General features: G+C 37.4%; 2 protein-coding genes across 2 annotated transcripts; one reads left to right on the top strand and one right to left on the bottom strand.

The window, feature by feature from the left end:
• Positions 1-11,715: 11,715 nt before the first annotated feature.
• LOC109135379 (uncharacterized) lies at positions 11,716-12,417 on the top strand. The gene has a single exon (XM_019250479.1). The coding sequence runs from the start codon at positions 11,716-11,718 to the stop codon at positions 12,415-12,417; it is 702 nt and encodes a 233-aa protein (XP_019106024.1).
• A 10,345-nt stretch (positions 12,418-22,762) lies between these two features.
• On the bottom strand, positions 22,763-25,150 carry LOC104894361 (uncharacterized). Its single transcript, XM_010680583.2, has 3 exons — positions 24,490-25,150; positions 23,530-23,577; positions 22,763-22,968 (listed from the first exon to the last, which is right to left on the bottom strand). The coding sequence occupies exons 1-3, from the start codon at positions 25,148-25,150 to the stop codon at positions 22,763-22,765; spliced, it is 915 nt and encodes a 304-aa protein (XP_010678885.2).
• Positions 25,151-25,777: the final 627 nt, after the last annotated feature.

The following is a 25,777-nucleotide window of genomic DNA, read 5'->3' on the forward strand; positions in this document are numbered from 1 at the left end:
GAGAATCAACAGAGGTAGTAATGTCTGGTGTCAACATAGTAGAGCCGCATGTATATGCTGGTAAAGCTTCGAGGTTTGCCTGGATCATAGTTAATTCCCTGCTTTAGAGAGGAAGCCAGATTCCCATAAATTAATTCTTTGCTCTGTTTTTTGGACAATATAGGCGAGATGTGCTTTAGAAGGATAGTGGGAACTGAAGAAAACTCCAAGATATCTGCCTAGAGACGAATTATGAAGCATGTTAAAATGGCTAGCTAACGCCACCTTACGAGGCTGATTGACATGTTTGGAGAAGGTGATCGATGATTTGTGGAAATTAATTAATTGACCAGATAGGATACATAAGTCATCGAGCACTATTTTTAGATTGGTACAAGCGGAAGAGTTAGCTTTGCAAAAGAGTAGGCTATCATCCGCAAAAAGGAGACAGGGAATGTTAGCAGTTCGCGAAAGTAGTTTAAAGCCAATGCCGGAATTGGGGACTTGGCTTTGGATAGTCAACTTCCTTATGAGCACTTCCATGCAGATAATGAACATGTAGGGCGATAGGGAGTCACCCTGACGAAGGCTCCTAGAGGGGCGGAACCAGGGCGAAGGTTGGCCATTCACTTTAATTGAATAAGAAACATTTGTGACATACGCTTTTATCCATGAGATCCATTGGGTGGGAAAACCAATGTAATGTAACATAATGTAATGTAATATAATATAATATAATATAATGTAATATAATATAATATAATATAATATAATATAATATAATATAATATAATATAATAATATAATATAATATAATATAATATAATATATATAATATAATATAATATAATATAATATAATATAATATAATATAAATAAATAATAATATAATATAATATAATATAATATAATATAATATAATATATAATATAATATAATATAATATAATATAATATAATATAATAATATAATATAATTAATATAATATAATAAATATAATATAATATAATATAATTAATATAATATAATAATATAATATAATATAATATAATATAATATAATATAATTTATATAATATAATATAATTAATATAATATAATAATATAATATAATATAATATAATATATATAATATGATATAATATAATATAATATAATAATATATATGATATGATATGATATGATATGATATAATATGATATAATATGATATAATATGATATAATATGATATAATATGATATAATATGATATAATATGATATAATATAATATAATATAATATAATAATATAATATAATATAATATAATATAATATAATATAATATAATATAATATAATATAATATAATACTCCCTCTGTTTTTTTTATCATTCCTATTTTTCTGTGCGCGTCTTCCAATGCACGTTTTAAAACTTAAATATCTTTCATTATATATTAGTAAAAATTATAACGATTGAATATTAATAAAGTACTAATTGAAACGAATCAAACAAGACCCCACATGACTATGTTTTTTCTTATAAATTGAGAACATTTGAGAAGATTCTCTCTATGCATGAATAGTGTCAAGATTCCAAGTGAGAAAGATAAAAAAAAACAGAGGGAGTATAATATAATATAATTAATATAATAAATATATAATATAATTAATATAATATAATATAAATATATAATTAATAATAAATTAATATAAATAATATAATATAAATTAATATAATATAATATATAAATAAATATAATATAATAAATATAATATAAATATATAATATAATATAATATAATATAATATAATATAATATAATATAATATAATATAATATAATATAATATAATATAATATAATCATCTATTTTTTCTTTATCTCATATATGTTATTTCATGTTTTTAGGGATAATTTACATGTTATAAACTTATGATTCGAATATCTGATATATATAACTTGATAATCCATCTTCGTTTCATGGAACTAAATGATAAGAAAATTTATGTTATAATTTGTAGATGCGCATATTTGTATCCACTTGTTCTTGTTTAATTTCATCAGATCAATTTTTCAAGTGTTGTGGCTGGAAATCAGGGATGAATTACCTCTCAGCCCGGGGCCCAGGGTGGCCGCCTCTCATGTCCTGGCTCGGGAACGAACCTGTTCTTTGCGTTTAATTTAATCTTGCAAATCGGAGTTTTGTTATTAGTAAGTTTTAAGTTTTGAAGAATAATATGATGTTTGGATCTTGAAGACTGTCTGGTTATTATTTGCAAAATACACATAACTTGGATTTTTACTATGAGTTGGCTTGTAAATATATTATGATTCACTTCATAACCTTAATCAATCATTAATTCTGTCTCAAGATCTACAACCAGGGCCGTATTTGGGCATGGGCGAGAGGGGCAGGTGCCCAGGGCCCCAAAACACATCGCCCAAATAAGTAAAGAATAAAACAGAAAAAAGGAAAAATAGAAAAAAAATGGAAAAGAAAAGATCACTGCAAAACTGGAAATGCTGCCGACAATTAAGCTTATTGCGAATTAAGTTTCTTATTCAATTCTCCCACTTGTTTTTCAATTCAATGGCAAACGCTCAAAATTTTTGGGTAATTTCTCTCTTTTCTTTGCAATTTTTGTTCTTTATTCGATTTTTTTTAGGTTTTGCAAATTCTTAATTTTACTACTTCATTTTTCGACCAAGAATTATTATAATTATTTGAGAATTTCAATGAGACATTGTATTTTTTCATAGTAACTAAGTATTATATATTAAATCAATTTAATTTTTCAGAAAACTTGAATAAGTTTTGTGAAATCAGATTGTTGCAGATTAATTTTAATGAACGACTGAACTCGAAAATAGATTGAGCCATAGAATTAGACAGATTAGGCCATGAAAATATGTTTTTATTTTTATGTCATGCTGTAGACCCTTAAAGGTTGTTAATGTATATAAATTTCAATCTTTCTGTACTTTTTAGTCTTATACTCCCACTTGTATTTTCGTTTAATATAAAATTTTATATTTGTATATTGTATAAGTGCATAATGAATTGGAGTTATAAAATGATAAATTTAACAGTTTTTTCTCCAGGTACCCCTGTGGTTTTTCAAAATTCATGGGGTACCCCTGGTTTTTAAAAAATGCACAAGGTACCCTTACTGTTTCAAACAAATGTACGAAATGCCCTTAATGACTAACGGTGTTAAGTTTTTGTTGGTCATATTTACCATTTTCCATTGTTAACCCCTAACCCTAAATCCTTAACCCTAACCCTAACACCCTACCACCCCCACCACCCCAGTCCCCTTCCCTCCCCACCCCAGTATCCCCCACCCCTAACCCCAACCCTAACCCCTCATCTAACACCTCACACCCACCGCAGCCGCTCTGCCCTCCCCTCACCCAGAGCCCCTCTACCCTTCCCCCAACCCGCAACCGCCCTGCCCTCCCCCTCACCGCAAGTCGACCCATAAGTTACTCCTTCATTTCTTTTTCTCTCTCCTTCTTCATTTTTTTTTTATTTCAAAAACTGATTTCGAAAATGGTATTCGAAATTGAATTCAAAATTGGTTTTGAAAACTGGTTTTCGCAAAAGGTTTTCGAAAATGGTTTTCGAAAATGTTTTCGAAAATGACTTTCGAAAATGTTTTCGAAAATGATTTGGAAATTGATTTTCGAAAATGTTTTTGAAAATGATTTCGAAAATGTTTTGGAAAATGATTTTTGAAAATGATTTCGTAATTGATTTTCAAAATCAGTTTTAGAGGAGGTGGTGGTGGTTCGGTCTATAACACAGGGAGGTGGTGGTGGTTGCTGCTATGGGAGGGGGGATGCTGCCGGCGGTGGGGTGGGGGAGGGGAGATGCTGTCGGGGTGGGGGTGGGAGAGAGGGTATGTTGCCGGGGGTGGGGTGGGGGTGGGTTGGGTGGTGGTTGTGGGGTTAGGGTTTTAAGTTATGGGGTTAGGATTTAGTTAGTTAATTAGGATTTAATTAGGGTTAAAGGAGTTAATTAACCCTAATGACTAACGGAAACTTGACACTGTTAGTCATTAAGGGTATTGGGTGCATTTAACTTAAATAATAAGGGTACCTTGTGCATTTTTTAAAACCAGGGACATGAATTTTGAAAAACCACAGGGTACCTGGTGAAAAAACCCTAAATTTAATTTTACCCCTATTGTTTTTTCTTCTGAATAAGTTTAGATTAGTTTATAATATTTTATTAAAATAGTACAAAGCAAATTAATTAAAAAAAGCAGACCTTTAATCCGTAATTGTTTTTAATAAAACTTTGATATTATCTAATATAAATTTCAATTATTTTTTATCACTTTATTTCGGTCCAGGTTAAATTTTTCCGCCTTTGGTCCTTCGATGGTTGTAACTTTATTTGTAATTTCTTTATTAAACATTTAATTGTGCATCTTTTCAAATTTTTCTGTGGTTTTTTGATTGACATATTAAATAATCAACTACTTACATCCTTATTTTAACGTCTCTTTCAAAAATTTCGGACCAAAAAATTGTTTATTTTTCGGTCTAGACCGAAAAATAAAACATTCAAAAAATTTGGACTTAATAAGGGCCCTAATATGTAGGCTCACCCTTGGGCATCCAAAATCTCAAAAACGGGGCTGTCTACAACCAATTTCCCCCGACCCTCGTCTTGTTTGTACTACTAGCCATGTCCCATTTGAGAGTGTGAGACGCTGAGGCTAGTCGTTTCCGTGCTTCCTAGCTTATGATCATTTGCCCCAATTTTGGAAAGAGTGGAGAATATAGCATATCAATGCTTTTTCTTTCCTTGATTTCATTTGTATACCTTTGGGATCTGCTCATCCGCCCTTACATATGATGTAATTGAATGAAACAATGGAAATCTAATTGGGTGAGTTGTGGACTGAACAGTGCTAAACTCGATAATAGTAGTCACTGTTTATTTTGTGACAAAATATTTGATCAGCAACTGTGGTTTACATGTTATGTGCATAATTATATACATGTAGAAAGGTACTGCGAGCCCCGGGTGATTGACTCTGGAAATGGGAACTTTTGAGATATTCTGTTATTCATTGACCTAATTTGTGCTTCTTTAGTCTCCAAGTCTGGTACCTTTTATCTTCTTATGTCTTTTTTTGGGCCTAACCTACAAACTAAAGGGTTAAAAGAAGAGGGAGGGGGCTAAGGAGGAGAGTTAGATGAAGGATAGTCACAGTTTACTTAGCTTCAGAAATTTTAAGGTGCAACTGTACAAGTTTTGAAAAGTCATATAATCATGATTGGACTGCGGTGAAAAATGAGAGTGGCCTTCTACGTAGTATTTCTTATAAATTAAAATAAATATCTTCCTAAATTTTAAAGAGGGCGGTAATACATTTCTTTTGTTGCTTGACCGTTGCTGGAATCATTTATGGAGGTGCTATACATTCTGGCTTGCAATCTCGATATATATCTACATTCCTTGTATCTTCTGTGTCATTGACATATGGATTTATCTAGTGGTAGTGTGTGTATATTGTTAATTTTTTCCCTTCTCTATTATGTATGTGGAGTTGCAATCGTTTCTATATAACATGTAATTTGTTTCATTTGCAGTGTTGCATTGTTGAGGTTAGCTGAGATGGATCACTATGGGACTATCAGGTATTAACTATGTCAAATATTTCGAATTGTGTATATCAATCATTTCGTTCATTGTGTAGATTGTATAGGCTTCTGAGATCATATGTACTATTTTGTAATTGGCAAAATATTTCATGAGATACATTATGTTGCTTACCCATTTTCTGAAACTTACGTTCTAGGTGAGGCCTATTATTTGGTACAATTTTCCTTTCTTCACATGTAAAGGAAAATTTTGTATCTTATAGTATCAAGTTCTTATATCACAATGTAGGGGAACTTCCTTAGAAGAGAAGACTATACAAAGGTTTTTTCTGCAGATAAACCAGTACTTAAATTTATATTCTAGGTGAGGCATATTACTTGGTACAATTTTCCAAAATTCTATGGCCCCTAGTATTACATTCTTGTAAGTGAAGTTCCTTTCAAAAGAAAAACTATACAAATGTTTTTTCAGCAGATATCCACTACTTGTTGCTAAGCTATGTGTCAAAGCATTTGTTTGAGGTGTAAAATAATAAAGTGGCTATTTGGGAAGGTTCTCTTGGCAAAGTATAGCACTTATCAACGAGGGGATGTTATGGAGGGCTGGAGATGGGAAATGCATATGTAAAGATTGATTTAGGGTTATGATTTCTTGCCTTTCGTATTGATCTCAATATAATATATATAGTACACAAGTAAGGAAACCGTATAACCTAGGGCCCTAAAGATAAGGAAATATAACAACTATACATATCTGTACAATCTTTCCTAACACCCCCCTCAAGTTGGGCAGGGGAAGGATCCAAAATGCCCAACTTGGACAATCGCAAATCAAACTGAGACTTCCCTAGGGCTTTGGTGAAAATATCGGCAAGTTGTGTCGAAGTAGAGACATAGGAAGGAAGAATAAGACCATCCCTGATAGCATCACGAACAAAATGACAATCGACCTTAATGTGTTTGGTGCGCTCATGAAACACAGGATTATTGGCGATATGAAGAGCTGACTGACTGTCACAAAACAGAGGAACAACTTTGGGATGATGAACTCCCAAACTGAGTAACAATGCTTTTAACCACTTGAGCTCACAAGTGATAGAAGCCATAGAGCGAGATTCAGCCTCAGCAGAAGAGCGAGAAACAGTAGGTTGTTTCTTCGTCTTCCAAGAGATAGGAGAGGCACCCAAAAACACGAGCCATCAAGAGAGAGCGGCGAGTGAGAGGGCAGGCAGCCCAATCTGAGTCACACCATCCCTGCAAAGTGAGATCACAATCAGAACGTAAGAGAATACCCTGGCCCGGGGTACCCTTCAAATAGCGCACAACGCGCAGAGCAGCATCCCAGTGCTCGACCCGAGGCTCCTGCATAAACTGGGAGAGAACATGAACAGAATAGGCCAGATCTGGACGAGTCACCGCCAAATAAATCAAACGCCCCACAAGACGTCTGTAGGCCGCAGCATCTGTGAGCAAGGAACCAGAAGCATGAGCAAGACGATGGTTCTGCTCGATAGGAGAGCCACAGGGCTTAGACCCTAACAAGCCAGCCTCAGAAATAATATCTAGAGTGTATTTGCGCTGGCACAAAAAAATTCCAGCAGTGCTACGAGCCACCTCAATACCCAAAAAGTACCGCAAAGACCCTAAATCCTTCATTTTAAAACAGTCACTCAAATATGCCTTGAAAGAGGAGAGAGCAGCGGAATCATTACCAGAAATGATAAGATCATCAACATACACCAAGACATTAAGTTGAACGGACTCTCGAGAGTAAGTGAAGAGAGAGTAATAAGAGTAAGACTGTAGGAAGCCATAAGCCTTCAGAGCGATAACCAATTTGGCAAACCAACAACGGGGAGCCTGCTTCAAACCATAGAGAGACTTACGAAGGCGGCATACAAGATTGGGGTTAGAACACTCAAAACCAGGAGGAAGCTTCATGTAAACTTCCTCACCCAAATCACCATGCAAAAACGCATTGTGGACATCCATCTGATGAAACTGCCAGTTTTTAGCTGCAGCAATGGCAAGAAAAGTGCGAACAGTAGTCATTTTAGCAACAGGAGCAAAAGTCTCCGTATAATCAATACCTGCCTCCTGATGATTACCAAAAACAACAAGACGGGACTTGAGACGCTCAACAGCACAAGTAGACAGATATTTGGTGCGATAAACCCACTGGCTCCCTAATGCCTTCTTCCCAGGGGGTAACTCCTCCAAAGTCCAAGTGCCATTATCCTCCAAAGCTTGTATTTCATCTTGCATAGATTTCTTCCATTCATCACTCCGCATAGCTTCCCGAAAGGACCTCGGCTCAGTAGTAGAAACAATAGCTGCAACAAACTTTAAATAATTTGCAGAAAAATTTGAACAATTTATATAGTGAGCTAGAGGATAGGGAGTACCTGAGGGAGAAGAAGGAGAGGTAGCAGAGGAGGACGGACTTTCAGTAACTACCGCATTGGTGACATAATCTTTCAGGAGAATCGAGGGAATTTTATCCCTCATACCACGACCAAGAGGAGGAGAGGAAGTATAAGGGGGTGGGTCGACAGGAGAGGCCGCGGGAGAGGAAGATCGGGTCGTAGAGGAGTCCGAGCCCAAAGACGAAGGGCTGGAAACAGGAGAAGACACGGGTGAAGAGCTGGAGAGGGGCGCGGGTGGGCCGGGAGAGAAGACTGGGCCAGGAGAAGTCGGGGCGGAATCCGTATTTGTGGAGGGGGAGACATTTGAGGAGATAGAAGGAGAGGGAGGTGGGCTGGCTGTATGTGTGGCGAGAGTGGGCGAAGGAGGGGGAGATTGGGCCGGCGGATCTGAAGACGGGGAGGGGAAAGTGACATCAAAGTCATCATCAAAATCCGGATGGATGGGAGAGGTATGAGGAAAGAGAGTAGGAGGATCAATGTTAACATTATTAGGAGATAAAAAAGGGAACACATCCTCAAAAAATTTCACATCTCTAGAGACAAAAAACTCCTTGGTATCAAGATCATACAAACGCCACCCTTTCTTACCAAATGGATACCCAACAAAAACACATTTGTGACTGCGACTAGCAAACTTATCCCCCTTAGTTGTGTGATTATGAGCAAAGCATAAGCACCCAAAAGTACGAATAGCATCATAAGAGGGACAAGCACCAAAAAGTATCTCAAAAGGGGATTTATTTTGTAAGAGAGGGGAGGGAGTGCGATTAATAAGATGTGCAGCAGAAAGTACACTTTCACCCCAAAAATATATAGGAAGATGAGCTTGAAATCGTAAGGCACGGCCAACATTTAAAATATGTTGATGTTTACGCTCAACTCTCCCATTTTGTTGAGGGGTAGAAGCACAGGAAGTTTGAAAGATAATGCCAGAAGAAGCAAAGAAAGCACGGAGACAATTAAATTCAGTGCCATTGTCACTTTGAACTACTTTTATGGTTTGTGAAAATTGACGATCAATCATTGCAACGAAATTCATAAACAAGGGAAAAACCTCAGTCTTATCTGTCATCAAATACACCCACCCAGCACGGGAAAAATCATCAACAATAGTCAAAATATAACTGGCCCCATAGGAAGAAACATGTCTGTAAGGGCCCCACAAATCACAATGTATCTTCTCAAAAATACGACTAGCCTTATTGTCACTTAATGGAAACTTGTCTCTAGAATGTTTAGCACGAAAACAGATTTCACACGCTTTATTCAAACTACCCTTATGACCACATAGAGGAGGGAGTAACTTCACCACTTTCTCCGAGGGATGCCCCATACGACGATGCCACAACTCAAAATCCGCAGAGATGGTATTGATAGAGACAGGAGGAACAGAGTCATCACCATTGAAGTAGTAAAGTCCATCCTCTCTACGACCCGTTCCAATCAGCTCCCTCATGTGGTCCTGTATAGCACACATAGAAGAGTTAAATTGAACAAAGCACTGCAAATCATTAGTAAGTTGTTGAACAGAAAGTAAACTACAACTGAACTGAGGAACTAAAAGGACGTTAGTAAGAGTAATAGAGGAAGATAAGCAAACCGAGCCCTTTTTAGTTGCCATAGTCGTATTCCCATTAGGGAGACCAACCGAACATGGAGGAATAGAAACCAAATCAAACATACATGAACTCTCACCAGTAACATGGTGAGTGGCACCACTATCAATAATCCATGAAGAGGAAGGAAACGCACCATTTAACCTGTTATCAGAGAGCTTTGCAGAACCAAAAATACCAGCGAAAGCTTGCCACTGTTCGGAAGAGAAGAGAGCCGAAGAGGCCGAAGATGAAGCGGCCGAAGGCGAGGCAGAAGCAACAGCCCCCACCACGGACGTGGCATGAGCAGCAACCAACCCTCGGCCACAGCCAGCCGAAGGTTTGGTGGACCGAGTCTTAGGATCCGAGCCCTCAGGATAGCCAATTAATTCATAACATTTGGAAATATCATGACCCGGTTTTTTTACATTGAGCACACACATGGAGAGTCCAACATTTAGAAACCTCGTGACCAACTTTATGACAGTGAGAACAAAGTGGACAGTCTGTAGAGGAACGACCCCGAGAGGCGGCCCCGGCAGGACCCGACGGACCACGCACGGCAAAGCCGAGAGTGTCAGGCGTTCTGTTGTCCGAAGGAGATTTGGCCGACCGAACTCGTTCCTCTTGAACAACGAGTTGGTAGGCACGGTCAAGAGAGGGCAAAGGGTCACTGGATAAAATCTGAGTACGTAAACGACCATAAAATTCAGAATAAAGACCCATCAAAAAATAATGAAGACGTTGATTTTCACGGCGCTTAGCAGGAAGAGAGCCAGCAGAACACGGAGAAGGGCATGTACAAGAGATGAGGGGTTCATGCTTGAAGAGTTCATGCCATAACGCATTTAATTTGCCATAGTAAGTAGAGACAGACATCGTTTTAGTTTGTTCACACTTAGCAATTGCAGATTTTAGTTCTGAATTCTAGGGCCATTAATAGTGGCAAATCGAGTTTTTAAATGTGTCCATAATTGATGAACCTCACGAAATTTACTCAACGTACCTTTAACCTCAACGTCAATGGTGTTGAGTAACCAAGACACGATCATGGCATTGACCGTGATCCAATCCGCGACTGTGAAAGGAGAAACCGGGCCACGCAAGGTGCCATCGACGAAAACAAATTTACGTCGGGCTTCTAGGGCGAGCTGGACGTCGCTAGCCCAGTCGTCGTAATTATCGGACGTGAGGCGAGTCGGAGTGATAAAGTCTCCGGGCCTGTCACCGGTGCCGAGAAAAAAAGGATTGGTGATATCAAGACGAGGGACACTTTCCGGCGGCTTGTCAGAGTCGCCGGCCATGGGGAAAATATGAGAGAGAGAGAAAAAATTGTCAAGGCTCCGATACCATGTAAAGATTGATTTAGGGTTATGATTTCTTGCCTTTCGTATTGATCTCAATATAATATATATAGTACACAAGTAAGGAAACCGTATAACCTAGGGCCCTAAAGATAAATACATATCTGTACAATCTTTCCTAACAGCATAGGAATTTGGGGAGATCTGTGGCTCGCTAATGAAGATGGCAGATTTGTGACAAGCTCTGCTGCTGAAGGCTTGAATAAAATAAGTGATTTAATTGCTAGTGAGAATTGCGATTGGAACCACAAACTTCTTAATGCACACTTTAACGAGCGACATACTAGTTCTATTATCAATCCCAGTTAGCACATGTAACCTCCAGAATGAAATTACTTAGGCTCTAACGAAAGATGGCTACTACTCCGCGAAAACGGCTTACCTGCTGAGCAAAGGGGAAAGTTTGGAGGATTTCCACCGAGCTTGGGTTTTTGTATGGGGGCAAGAAGTGAGTCCTAAGGTTAGGCATTTCTTATGGAGGCTTTGTACGGGTACCTTACCTGTACGTAGCTTGTTGATTAAGCGCCATTTGCTTGATAATGCAATGTGCCCACGCTGTAACAAGTTGACAATGCGGAGAAAACTGATATGTACGCCATTTTCACATGCCCAGCCATTAAAAGCTTGTGGGAACATTGTGATTGTAAACCACTAGTGAGTGAGGAGGATGTGGAAAATTTGCAAGAGCTGATAGCAGGTTGGAGTTCGCTCGATAAAAAATGGTTCAAAGGGGAGCTTTCCTTGCTTGGAATCTATGGAAGGAGCCAATACTAGGGTGTTTGAGAACAATGACACGCCCAAAGCAATCCTGTTAGAGCGCCTCTCGCACTCGATAGAGGAGTTTGATAAGTTTGCCACCCGTATTTACCGAGCTTTATGCCCACGCACCTCAACGAGCTCTAACACTTTGCAACCTCCGAAGGAAGGAGTGATAAAAATCAATGCTGACACGGCGGTTTTCGAGGACGGTTGGATTGGTTTAGGGGTGGTTGTTAGAGATCATGGGGGAAACGTCAAATTTACGGCTACGAGAAGTGTTAGAATAACTTGGGATCCTCAAGTTGCTGATGCTCGAGCTTTAGCTATGGCGTGTAGATTGGGGAAGAGGTATGGGGTTCATCATTGCGTCTTGGAATCCGATTGTGAGGGGCTCATCCATCGTTTCACGAGAGGAGCTCTCTTTCTTGCAGATTTAGATATTGTTCTTGATGAAATTTTTTATGCTTGCTCTAGTTTTATTTCAATAGCTTGGTCTCATGTTCGTAGAGATGGCAATTTTGTTGCTCATCACCTAGCGGAACTAGTTCCATTTGGCACTGAACAGATATGGAAAAATCATTGTCCCTCTAAGAGGACAATTAAAATTGCCCTCTTTGATATAAAATTTGCCTTCATAGGTTACGAGGGCAACTTTATAAATTGCCCTTCCGTTGCCCTTGTAGCCCCGTTGTATTAGGTTTAAAGGGCAAATCTCATATTTTTGCCCTCTTTGATCCAATAATAAAAGGGCAAAAAATTTTACCCTCTTTGATTCATCAACTAAGGCAAATAAAGTTGCCCTCTATGATCATCAGAAAGGGCAATACTTTTGCCCTCTTTGCTCAAAAACAAGAAAGACAAACACAATTGTCTTATTTGATCTACAACAAACAGGGCAAAAATAAGATATTGCCCTGTTTGTACTTCATCAAGCAGGGCAAAGATTAGATATTGCCTTCTTTGTACTTTATCAAGCAGGGTAAAAATAAGTATTGCCCTCTTTTTACTTTGTCAAGCCCTGCTAGTCATCCATTAACATGATAGAAGTTGGGAAAATTTGCAATTGCTAAAAGTGATGAACCATGATAATGAAGAGACATGTGATTGGCAGAGCTTGATATCTGGTAGTAGTGATTTATTCATTTTTGATTCACCTAAAATAGCAACTTCAAAAGAGTCGGTGCAAAAATCAAAAGAAAAAGAAACAAATGTTTTTACATCTCTTTTATCACGCTTTCCACATGATGCGGCATTTGCTATGCAAACTACACTTCATGATGGCTCCAGTAACTGTAATGAAGCATATGAAAGTATAGAAAATTTAACTCAACCCACAGAGGGACCTGAATTGAAGCAAATGGAGCAGTCGCCAGAGACTCTGGAAATTTCCTCTGACATGTATCAATGCCCAACATGAATATATGAGCCTGTGTATCAATCCATTGGACTTCAGAAACCATCTGCATATAAAATACTTGTCAGAAATATAAATGTATTTAAAATTTGTTCATTCTCTTGGCTTTGCACTACTCATTCTTTTTCTCCTGAATTTTCAATCATTTACTAAACCAAACAAAGAAGAAGAAGATCACTTTAAACTGTCATCTACCACAACTTTTCCTAAGTTACAAGCAGAAAGATTAATAAGACATCTTAATTTATTCCCAAAACACCCTTTTAACAACCGGGTTGAGAATGAGAATGAAAATGAAGCCGGGTTATCCGTCAACGGGTCGGGTTTAGTTGAGAAAAGGTTTAAAATATCCGAATTGGGTGGTGACTCGGGTACTTCTGTTGAAGATTTGGGTCATCATGCAGGGTATTATCGTCTTCCTCATTCCAAAGATGCCAGGTATATATTTATATGTAATATGTGTGCGTTTCTTTGTGTTTTTGTTTTATAAGTAAAGGATATTGAGACACAAGATGGAATAATAAATAAGACATAAGATCTTAACTCGGAATATAGAGGCATCTTTCCTACAAGAGTGAGAATTTGTCCCTTTCACCGGGGTGGAAAGAGAGGGTTGAAAAAACTAGGAGAGAATTACTCCATAGAACTTACGGTGCAACCTCCATATCCCCAAGACTCAACTCAATGCAAAGAATCTAACCCCATCTACTGTCTAACATACAAGGACAAGTCCATACATGATACATCTAATAATTTTGCCAATCAAGTAATAGCTTTAGGACATTTCATTTCTTATAGGAGGAAGGGAAGCCCAGATTCAATCAAGCATGCTAAAATTGACATATCATTTGCTCAATAGGACATGAATTATGCTGAAATAACTTACTGTTTTGTTTTTCTCCGCAATTTCAAATGCATTGGGTCATTATCAGCTTCTGTTTGCGTTACGGTAGTAGAAGTAGATGTATTTGCTTCAGAGTCATCCCCATTCTCGGCCTCAGCACTAGGCTCTTTCTCTGCCTCAACCTCCTAAGTAATGAAAAGTACATGAAAGATGAAACCATGTTGTTAAATTTCTACTTTTGGACTACATATTATGAGAGTTTAACTTAGTCAACCCTTTAAAAACTGCTAACTAAAGTACCTAATATAACCATTTCAAGCTGAAAAAGTTTATAGTTGAAAAAATGGGTTTAACTTACCAACTCGTATATAATCCTAGCTGTGGATTTAGCCCCACAAGCTGATTGTATCTTCTTTGAAAGTGCATTTGCACGATTCTTTTCACTTCTTTCCTAAATATCATAAGACAATTAAATTCCCACCTTGTTAATATATCAAATATTCATAATTTGCACTTCATGAGGCTTACCATCTGTTTGCGAGTGCTCCAATAATTATAAACCAGCCACTTCCATTGGTTAAGATCAATACGTTGTGGGCAAGCATGTTCCGCTTCCTTTAGAGATTTGCATTTTGAAAAATGATCACTCTTCAATCTCTCTCTCCAATGCCTATAGAGGCTTGAACATTGTGTCTTTAAAGCATCAGTAATGTGTGCACCTTCACCCAACGCAAATTCTGCCTATACACAATAATAGCACACACATATATATATATGTGCACACATGCCACTGCTATAATCTACTGTTACAAGATTTATAGGTGATAAGCTAAGACTACATTTTCCTCTATTTTACATTGTCAGATTCAGAGAATTGATGAATAAAATTCAACAGGTTGTCTTTTTTAATAGTATTTTATTGAATACAGAAAGCTGTACTTGTCTGAATTTGTTAGCAGCTTATAAAAACAAACTGGGTATACACTTACAAGTTGAGATTATATATCAAAGTTGCATTTTTTTTGCAATTTCACTTAATATTTTTCGACATTCTCACCTGTAGCTGGTTATTGAATGGTCATGGGCCAGCTGCAGCCTGCATGCATGCTTTTAACAAGAGGTTCCAGGTTATCTCTTTCTTTTCTTTTCTTTTCTTTTCTTTTTTCCGAGTACGAGTCTTCAATACAGATTAAGAGAATTCTAGCAAATTCCATGTACCTATGTCACATGAACATCATGTGAATGGAACAGAACAGTGGGATATATCAATCTCAGGTGGTGGATATACTATGTATGTTCTCACCTAAAATAGCATATAGCTAAATGCACCTTACAAGTAATAAATTAATGAATAAGATCAAATTTCAACAACAAAAAACATTAAAGCTGCATGACTTGGATGACAGTCAAATGGCCTCCAATAACTATGAAAGTTCAACTTCGATGAATATTTTTCAAGTAAGTATACCTTAATTTTTCCATATAGGCATGTCAGACCACTTCTCAACATTAAGCGGACACATTTCCTTTACCCAATCAGAGCATTCTCCTATGAAGTGTAATGCATGCTCACCCACAACGGCTCCTAAGGATGATGGAATATCAACACTAATCTTTCGAGGTTGTACTTGTCGCAACTTCTTGTACTTCAATGCTCTACTGGGACCACGAAAAGGACCTGCAAAGAGGAAAACAAAACTAATTAAGAATATAACACTAATATGAAAACACTAAAATGCCTCACAATCATTACCTTTTCTTTTCCTCTGTAGTGATGGTTGAGATAAAGATACTTCAGCCTCTGAATCCATCTGCCTTCAACAAGAGTCTTAAAGAAACAAAGAAATAAACTCAAAAACATTTATAAAGTACAAATAAACATAAACAAATATGATAGTAGCAAATATTTCACTGAAAACACAAATATCAATCACTACATGAGAAACTATAACAGGAACTTTACATATCAATCACTACATGAGTCTAAATCATATACACTAGTAATTATATCTTCTTCTTCGTCGTCACCATCTTCTTGAACGCTTTCTTCATCTTGCTCGCTTTCCTCTTCCTCCTCCTCCTCCTCCTCCTCATCATCATCATCATTGTCATCGTCATCATCACTCACTATTTCCGGGGGGACATCTAATCTCGGTAAGAGTTCATCATCCTCTCCATCATCCACAACCATGTTAGGCATTTCGACATCCATTCCATTATCATCATGCTCATAATCACCAATATCATCCTCAACAAGGGAAAATTATAGAAATTTCGAGGGATAGTTTTAATTGCAATTCTCCAATCGGTTCATTATGTGCCTTAACATAATAAACTTGTCCTACTTGAGATGCCAAAGCAAATGGCTCATTAGTCCCTAAAAATCTCCTGATGTTGACACTAGTAGTGCCAAACTTATCTATTTTGATCCCACGACCATCACTATAAACATCAAACCACACACATCTAAATAACACCACAATAGGTTGTTTTTCCCCACCATTTGGAGCATCGTATTCAAGCTCTAAAACTTCTTTAAAACTCCATAAAAATCTCTTTGGTCACTCGCTTCATCTCCTTTACTACAACTCCACTATTTTGCGTCTTTCTCCTCCAGTTGAGCTTTTTAGTGTGAAAGCGATACCCATTCACATAGTAACCTTGAAAGCTTCCAGCACTCTTACTTGGTCCTCGTGAAAATGAAATAACTCGGGTTACTCTTGGATCCTTCTCCACATGAAGCTTCCATATCTATGCGATCACGTCACCAAAAGATAAAGAAAAATGAAATTAATAAGCATATTTATCAAACTTATAGTAGGAGTATTATTGACCTTAACTCTAGCACTTACCCGAATTGGAACCACTCAAACTTTGTTTAGGCTCATGTATGATGTCATACTCTCTGCCATCATATAAGCATTAGATTTATTAGGTATATTAACTGAAAAAATGAACAACAAATAGAAGATTGATATCTTACCTTATAAACGGTTGCACTTCTGGTCAATTCATAAGAGCATACAGTTGGGCTTGCTTCCAATCCACAAAACTCAACTGCTTGAAAGTTTTTTGCCCATTGCATTTCCCTTATTTTGGAATATTGATAGCATAAACTCTGAAGATTGGTTCTTATCCTGGTCATTCCTACCCATACAGTTGAACTTTGTCTCAATTCCACTTATATATCTAGAGCAAAAGGCAGAGCATTCATCCGCAATGCGAGCCTCGGCAATAGAGGCTTCCGGTGAGCTTTGTTTTGGACAGTTGGTTTCATTGTATGCATTTTCCTACAAAGAACCATGGTTAGGCACTACATATCGCTATAAGGAACACTTTTTAAAGTTAATATTACCTTTCAAATCGATATTGCCAAAGACATTGTACTGGACCTCCAAGCATGGCTTCACGAGGTAAGTGGATTGGGAGGTGGACCATTATATCAAAAAAGGAAGGAACAAATAGCTTTTCAAGCTTGCAAAGAGTAACCACAATGCTCTTTTCCATCTTTTCCAAAACATCAATTCTTAAAGTTTTGGAACATAACTACTTAAAAAATAAGCTAAGCTCCGCTAAAGGTTCTAGCACCTCCTTAGGTAAGATGCCTTGGAAAGCAGGTATAAGCAAGTCTTGCATAAATACATGACAATCATGGCTCTTCATATTTGAAATTTTGCCATCATCTAAACTTGCACATCGAGCTATGTTTGAAGGATAACCATCGGGTACTTTGACCTTGGATAAGAACTCTAATACTCGTCGCCTCTCTTGTGGTGTCAACTGATAAGGTGCTCTAGGGACGATATATTTACCACGACCCACCTTTTCAGGAAGCAATTTCTCATGCATTTTCATCATCTTCAAATCCCTTCGAGCATTCAAGTGATCCTTATTATTCTTACCAGGAATATCAAGGACAGTTCCTATTATACTGTCACATATGTTTTTCTCAATATGCATCGCATCTAAGTTGTGACGAATCAAAAGCTTACTCCAATAAGGAAGTCTATAAAAGACACTTAGCTTCTTCCATTGGTCAAACAAGTATCTCTAGTTCCTCTTTCGCTTCTTCCCAAAAATCACATTTGGCACTCCCTCAAATGCCTCCAAAATTTCATCCCCTGATAAAGGAACAGGAGGTGGTCGTCTTTCCCTCTCGCCACCAAAAGATTTCTTATCATTTCTCCATCTGTGATCAGCATCCAAGAATCTGTGATCATCTAAGAAGCATTCCTTATTACTCTTCTTAAGTCGCTTGTGCCAAGTATCCTTATGACATGATGGACAAGCAAGTTTACCACAAGTACTCCAACCGGACAAATTCCCGTAAGCCGGAAAATCACTCATTGTCCACAATAACACAGCCTTCATATTAAACTTTGGCAACTATATGAATCATAAGTTTCCACCCCAACTTCCCACAAGTCTTCAAGTTCTCCGACCAATGGTTCCAAGAACACATCAATATCATTTCCAGGGGACTTCGGATCAGGGATCAAGAGTGATAACATGATGTACGGGCTTGCCATGCACATCCAAGGCGGGAGATCGTATGGCACCAAAAAAACGGGCCATATACTATGTTTGGTCCCCAAATGTGCACTAGGATTGAAACCATCGTATGATAGACATAATCTTACGTTACGTGCATCAGCCTTAAACTTGGGATATAGATCATCAAGGTGCTTCCATGCCATTGAATCAGCCGGGTGTCATAGTATGTCCTCATCAACACGCCTGTCTTTATGCCATTACATGTGTTTTGCAATTCTTGATGACATAAAAAGCCTTTGAAGCCTTGGCACCAAAGGAAAATGGCGAAGAACCAAGCGAGGAATTCTAGGCTTAAGTTGTGAGATCCCTTGAGATTCTGTTAAAGAGACGCTATCATCTAATTCACCACTGCTTTCTTTCCATCGAGACTCCCCACAAATAGGACATGCATCAATGTTAGCATAGTCTTTTCTATAAATAATACAATGGTTCATACAAGCATGAATCTTCACATAGTTCAATCCAAGATCTTTTGTGTACTTTTTTGCTTCATATGAACTCTTAGCGAAGCTCACATCATAATTGAAGGCCTTGTGCAATGCACTAAGCAACCCATTAAATGACTTATCACCCCAACGACCACTCACCTTAAGTTGCAAAAAGAGTTACAATGAACTCCAATCTTGAGAATGTCTTACACCATGGATAAAGCTCTTCTTGTGCATCTTTCATCAATTTGTGAAACTTCTCAGGGAGTTCATCATCACCCCTATCCCTATCATCTGAAACTTGAGGTTCTACAACTACATTTGTGGCCTCACGCACCAAAGAAGCTAAGTCATCAGACACAAGGGGATCTTCATCCTCAAAGTCATCACCTTCCTCTTCGGACATCTCTTCATCCGTGACTTCAAAGGATTGTTCCTCTCCATGAAAAATCCATGGATTGTAATCAGGATCTATTCCGACTCGAAAAAGATGAGCCCGCATAGATCAAAATAATTTTGACAATTCAAGCAAGGACACCTTAACTTTACCCCAGAATTAGGAGCGATGTCCTTAAATGCAAAGTCCAAAAAATCTTTAACACCTTTCTTGTAATCTCCTTGTTTCCTTCCATTAAACCCTTGGATGTGCATCCAACTTCTATCATTATCCATGATAATTCCCGAAAAATAACTGAAATAAGTTAACAAACAAAAATATTAAAAATATACAGCATAAAAAAGAGAAATATAAAAAGAAACAATTAACAAATAGTCTAAACATGAAAGAACATATGATCCAAACTCATGCATAGCTATTCATCTTATTACTCCTTTAAACAAATTTCTATCTGAACTAGAAATTTCTATAAGTTGCTAAAATGAAAATTAGCTAATATTGCCTTTATTGTTTCGCATCGTCAACTTTCATCACCAATTCGAAAGTTGCATAGAAACGGATCAAAGATTAGGTGTAGTGATGGCATGATAATATCCATAATATTATCCCTGTTATTACATATGATGATAGAACTGGGCAGAAGGTTAATTAACTTCCTGCAATTCTGACAAAACATAACATATTTATGGACTCTCCACCTCCACTTCTCAGGGAACAAATTATACTGTTGAATTTTGAAGATCATTCCTTAATCCAGAAGTAACATTAGTCTTAATTATATTTCATGATACTCAGGAAGTTGGATCAAATACTAACTATTCATTTTTAGTAAGCCATGAGTTATTGATATTTGTGTTCATCACAGTACAAACATTCATCCTCAAATTCTCATTGCCTTAATATATTCCTGTGTATGTATGCAAAAACAACTAGCAATGAGTGAGCAGCAGAACTCTTAAGTTTTATACGTGAACATCGGTTCAACAACATTGATTGTTCAACTCGATCTCTTTGCATGGCGTGTTTGCTCTTATTTGGTACCTGGCAGTACAATCACCATTTAACTATCGAAAAATAGGCACTTTTGAGATGGTTTGCCTTATCAGCTGCTCTTACATCTTCCTCCCTTCCCATCATCAAGTAACCTTTCTAAGGCCCTCCTACAGCCCCTGCACACACCCCCTCCCCCTCCTACAACCCCTGCACACATTAGATATTGCTAGGATTCTGTAGGTTTATTGGAGTAGAATTTGGAATTTTATTTTCAATTTGAGGCATCTTGACCAAATCATAAAGCTGGTTTCGAAAATAGCTATGAACACTAGTGGAAAAAACATCAAGTGCTCCGGTTAAAAATCATACAAGTGCTCCGTATTTGACCCGTAGCAGACTCCATACGAGCACTTGAGTATTTAACAAGTGCTCCGGTTTTCAACCGGAGCACTTAGATTCACAAGTGCTCCGGTTGTCTTAAAAACCGGAGCACTTGTGAATTTTATATGTTCAAAACTCTTCAAGTGCTCCGGTTGATAAGAGAAAACCGGAGCACTTGTGAATCAAGTGCTCCGGTTTTTTCATAGCAACCGGAGCACTTGAAATATTTTTTTTAATAAAAAAAAATTGTTGTAGTTGTTGTACAGCAGCAAGCATACAACAACAACACTAGTTGGAATAATAAGCAAGCCAATAAGCAGAACAAGAGAATAGTCTTCTGTTACTCTATTTGAAATCATTCTGGACTAGAAAATCACACTTCAGGCTGCCAACATTTGGACTCTCCAAAACATATCAACATCAAATTCTATCCTTAATTACTCTCCCTTTCTGGATTATATACAATGCAGATATACACTCATGCTGCAAAAAAAAAAAAGTAAAAAGAAAAGCAAATTACATTAGAAATATGCCAAATTAGAGGAATATGACCTTCTTCCAGCAGTTGTTGTACCTATTCAACTATTGACTGACCATCAGAAAATGAAATTTCTGACGGAGAGTTTGTTATTTGACTAAGCTGCAGAATTGTTAATCTTGAAAGAAGATCTACCGATCTTAGAAGTTTTAGGGATGACAAGTTTGAAAACTCTGACATTAGATTGGTTTATTATTCCTGCACAACAGAAGCTACAATAAGTAGTATGAACAGATTGTTTAATGTGACCATGTTACTGGTAATATAAACCGAAAAATAGAATTGTTTGGAACAACCGTAGACCCTTTTTGTTCAAACAGTTCTTTCAGGGCCAATTCCAACACAAAAAATGACAATCTAAAGCTAAAATTTGTTTTGCCAGTAACTATTACAAAGGAAAATGCCATCTTTACCATGTTTGATTTTGATTGTACACAAGATTTAAAAAGAGAGGAAGGGAATGAACAAAAATTTTCTTTCAGGGGATATTGAAATGGAAAGAAGGCAAAGAACACGAATTCCTTTCAATCCCATCCAGTTCATTCCTATTTAACTGACCAACAAAGAATTATTTTGAGTTCCTACTTACTAAACCAATCAACAAAACGCCAACTCTTTTCTTTCTATTCTCCTCCCTCGACCCTGCAGTAATAACTAATAAACACCAAACACTTTTCTATAAATGGTCAAGGTGTTTATATTAGCATTGCATGATGTCATTAATAAGGAAAGAAAATATCTCACATTAACGCCAGCTCTCCAAAGCAAGATAAACCCATTTTATGATATAAGCCAAAGAGATAAAGTACCTGATGGGAATATGCATAGGCCATTGCCCTTTCTCTCTTAACAATCGCATCATACTTCCTCTTCATTCTAGCCTCAATTTCTTGTTTAGTCAGCGTGCTATCATCCCATTGATCCTGGTTCTCAGACTGCAAAAGGATTCATCTATTGACATAAAATCCAGGATTTTAATGCTGGTTGGGAATGGAATTCCTTGAATGGAGGGAATTATCACACAGAGAAAAACTGAACATGAAACTTACCATCCACTTAGAAAAGCTGCTCTCTAGGTCTTGCTCATTCTTATATGCAGCCTGACGCTGTAGCACCTGAACATTTATAGAAGAAATTATTTCCCCCAGTTAATCTATGTTTACTGATCGTAAATGTAAAAAATAACATCTTAGAGGAAGTTTAAAGAGAAGGTTCATTTTCTTCATAAATTTTTTACATTTTCTTCATAAGTTATGACGACAATAGAGTACAGTTGATGATATAGTTTAGTTCTAAAAAAGCAGAGTACTTGAAAGTTGAAAGAATAGAAGACAAAGTAACATAATGCAGACACATTATTGCAGACAAATAACCATCAAGAAAGAGGAAGACCAAATAACCATCAAGAAAGAGGAAGACCAAATAACACATTTTACAAGGTTTTCAGAATCTTTCCAAGCCAAAAGACTAATTTATTATTCTAATGACAAATATCAATCTAAATGATAGTTTAATACCTGAAGCATTGAGGCTGAAATTCGAGAATCATGACCAATGGAAACGCTCATGGGCCTGGAACCATCAACTTTCTTTTTATCAGAAAGCCATGAAGCGAATGCAGCAGCTATGGACTCTGAAACTGGTTCTGTTAGTAATAGGTTCACCATTAACGCCACGAACAGCAACACCTCGGATATCACTGTATCAAAGATTAAAAGAAAAACAATCAAACAATGACTTCTAGAGGTAAATAAAAATTTTCATACTTCTCCATTGGAGCAGTAAAATCAAAAGCAAAGATAAGAGATTGCTGGATTTATCAACCATCAATTTCACCCCCATGCAAAGATAAGAGATTCAGATACTAATCTCAAGGTCCAATATATAAGCCTGAAACTGCACAGCTAATGACACTTGTGATGTCCCCACCAATGTGATTTGTAAATACAAATATTGAAGTGATTCCAAGATTTTTGATTTCTTAACCAAATTTCAACATCAACTTACTGGCAAGGTATCCATTTTTCGTAAAACCTATCTTCAACATTAGCTAAAACGAGATTCTGCGATTTTTTTTCAACAGTAGTACTAATATCCCCTGCCAACCTAGAAACTTCTTCTGTTAAAACTATTATCAACTCACAGTTGGGATCGCCACTGGCAGATTCAGTACGCATAATTGATATCATAACCAATAGAAAGCAAACGCCTATTTACCCAAATTTAAAGGCCACAATGTGAAATGTTTAAAATTGCTTACAAGAGCCAGCATCTCTTGAATGTAGCTCCTGAAGGGTGTTTGCATAGCCTGCAAAAGAGCACACATGTTATAAGCACAACCACTTTGCCAAATAGGCTTATTATCAAGTGTGACCTTCCAAAATTGTGAATTTCACAACCAGTCTGAAGACATGAAAGCTTTAGCTATTGAAGTCTTTCAGTTGCTAATTAGGAACTTACATGTTAAATTTTGTTTTACCATAGTATGAGTTGAGAAAACATATTGGAAGTGGAAAAGTTCACTTCTTGTGGGTGGGCAGTCAAGCTAAAGGCAAACTTGCACCATTATTAACAGAAACTGTTGCTAACAACAAAAATTACGATGAGTTCTGAATCTGGTCATAGATTGACTATAATTGACTATTAAAATTATACTTCATAAGGTTCCTAATAAGATAATAGACTAAAGTTTTGACAGTTTCTTGTTTTTAGCTGCTCACCTCCAAGTATGGAAGCAAGGAATTATGCACCCAAAATTCGCAATACAAATATGCTAATCACAACGTATAGGAGGAGAAATTATACCATTCTCAAGATAAGGACCATTGAGTAAGAGCAAGATAGCTTCGAATCTGTATATCTTCGCGATTACTGAAATTGGGGAACTTGACTAGCAGGAGAGAGAAAGAGGTGATTTCAGATAACAACACCCAAATAACAACACCCAAATGGCTAGTTCAACTCTCTGCACTTCTTAATTATATAAAGTTACACGTGTTCATTGCATATCATTGATCAATCTATTTGTTATCAACTAAATAACAACACCCAAATAAAACTAGCAATTTTGCCAAACAGAATTAAACAAATTCCACCTTGATTTCTTTTCATTGCCCTTGAAACAAGCTACTCTAAAACATTGATTTTCACATTCACATCAAACAAATAACAACACCACACTAATAAAACTACCAATTTGCCAAAAATCAATAAATTATACCTTCCCTAGCAACCAATTCACAACATGGATTATCAGAACCCACGGTCTCGCCACCGGCATCGCTGTTGCCACGACGAAGCTCCTCTCCCTCATCCCTAACCAAATTGGCCACAAATTCAAGATATGTAGGTCCAATACACTTCCAAGGATCCTTCACATACCCTTTAACAGCCTTCAAAGCCTCATTCCTAGTATTTCTCCTCCAAATCTTCTCACAAACACCAGAATCCCAAACTGCCGCTTCGATATCTCTCAACCAACGGTTCGATTCCTCCGATATTAACCCCTCCATTCTACAAACCCTATTTCTCCAAACTCTCTCCACTGCTTCGAAATACTTGCCGTTTTCCACCACATTTTCCTCCAAAAATCGCACCGTACAATCAACCGCAACCGCACAGTATGCCTCCTTCATTAAATCCGAGGCTAATTTCCCCAATCTATGATCCAATTCCTCTATAATTTCCAGCAATTCCAGAATTTTCTCGGAAACGACTCCATTTATAGTTTCCGATTCGATTTTACGCAGAAGAATCGTCTTCTTTAAGCGGGAATCGTTGTTTGGAAGAGGAAGACATGAAAGTACGCCATTGATGATCTTCTCGTCAATCGAAGTTCGCAGAAGGAAATCCAAAATCCATCTTGCTATTTTTTCGTCCATTACTTCACTAAAAGAGGAACTTTAAGGTTTCAAATCAATGGATTGAAGATGTGAAAACCGAAAATTTTTTTTTTTTTTTTTTGACGGGAAAACCTCAAGAGCCAATATATTAAGGAATCAACACCTTGTCCGCCAGGACAAGGGAAAGCAAGTCAGGGGGGTGTTCCTCTAGCCACACCTTCACTTCCTCATACGAAAGAGAGAGCTGCGCCAGAGTGAGCCACCTTATTACAAGATCTCTTAACAAACGAAAAAGAACAAAAAGAAAACGAGTTCGACAAAGCTAAAATATCGTTAACAATAACTTGGGTAAGGGTCCTTGCTTTATGCCCATTGAGAAGTTTTATCACATTTAGGCAATCCGATTCCACTTCAAGGTTCCTGAGGCCCGCTTCGAAGGCGACTTGCATTCCAAACAATATAGCTCGCGCTTCAGCTTCTTCCGGGGATGCCACCCCGTCCATCTTGACCCCCGCCGCTAAGAGCACATCACCTACAGCATCTCGGACAATAGCCCCTGCTCCAGCTCTATCCGCCCCGACAGCCGCATCTGAATTTAGCTTATCATGTCCCGGGTTTGGCCTCCTCCAGTACTGCTCACCCTCAATTAAGCTGGGCCTACAATCA

This window comes from Beta vulgaris, chromosome 1 (genome assembly GCF_026745355.1).
Source record: "Beta vulgaris subsp. vulgaris cultivar EL10 chromosome 1, EL10.2, whole genome shotgun sequence".
Classification (NCBI taxonomy): domain Eukaryota; kingdom Viridiplantae; phylum Streptophyta; class Magnoliopsida; order Caryophyllales; family Amaranthaceae; genus Beta; species Beta vulgaris.

Bases quoted from the DNA above. Each gene is read 5' to 3' on its own strand.
- LOC109135379 (XM_019250479.1), top strand. From the start codon at position 11,716: ATGGAAGGAGCCAATACTAGGGTGTTTGAGAACAATGACACGCCCAAA.
- LOC104894361 (XM_010680583.2), bottom strand. From the start codon at position 25,150: ATGGACGAAAAAATAGCAAGATGGATTTTGGATTTCCTTCTGCGAACT. The intron at 23,578-24,489 runs GTATAATTTATT...GCTCTTTTGCAG, and splicing joins TGAATTGGTTGCTAGGGAAG to GCTATGCAAACACCCTTCAG. The intron at 22,969-23,529 runs GTAAGCAATTTT...TCTTTGATACAG, and splicing joins TTCAAGAGATGCTGGCTCTT to TGATATCCGAGGTGTTGCTG.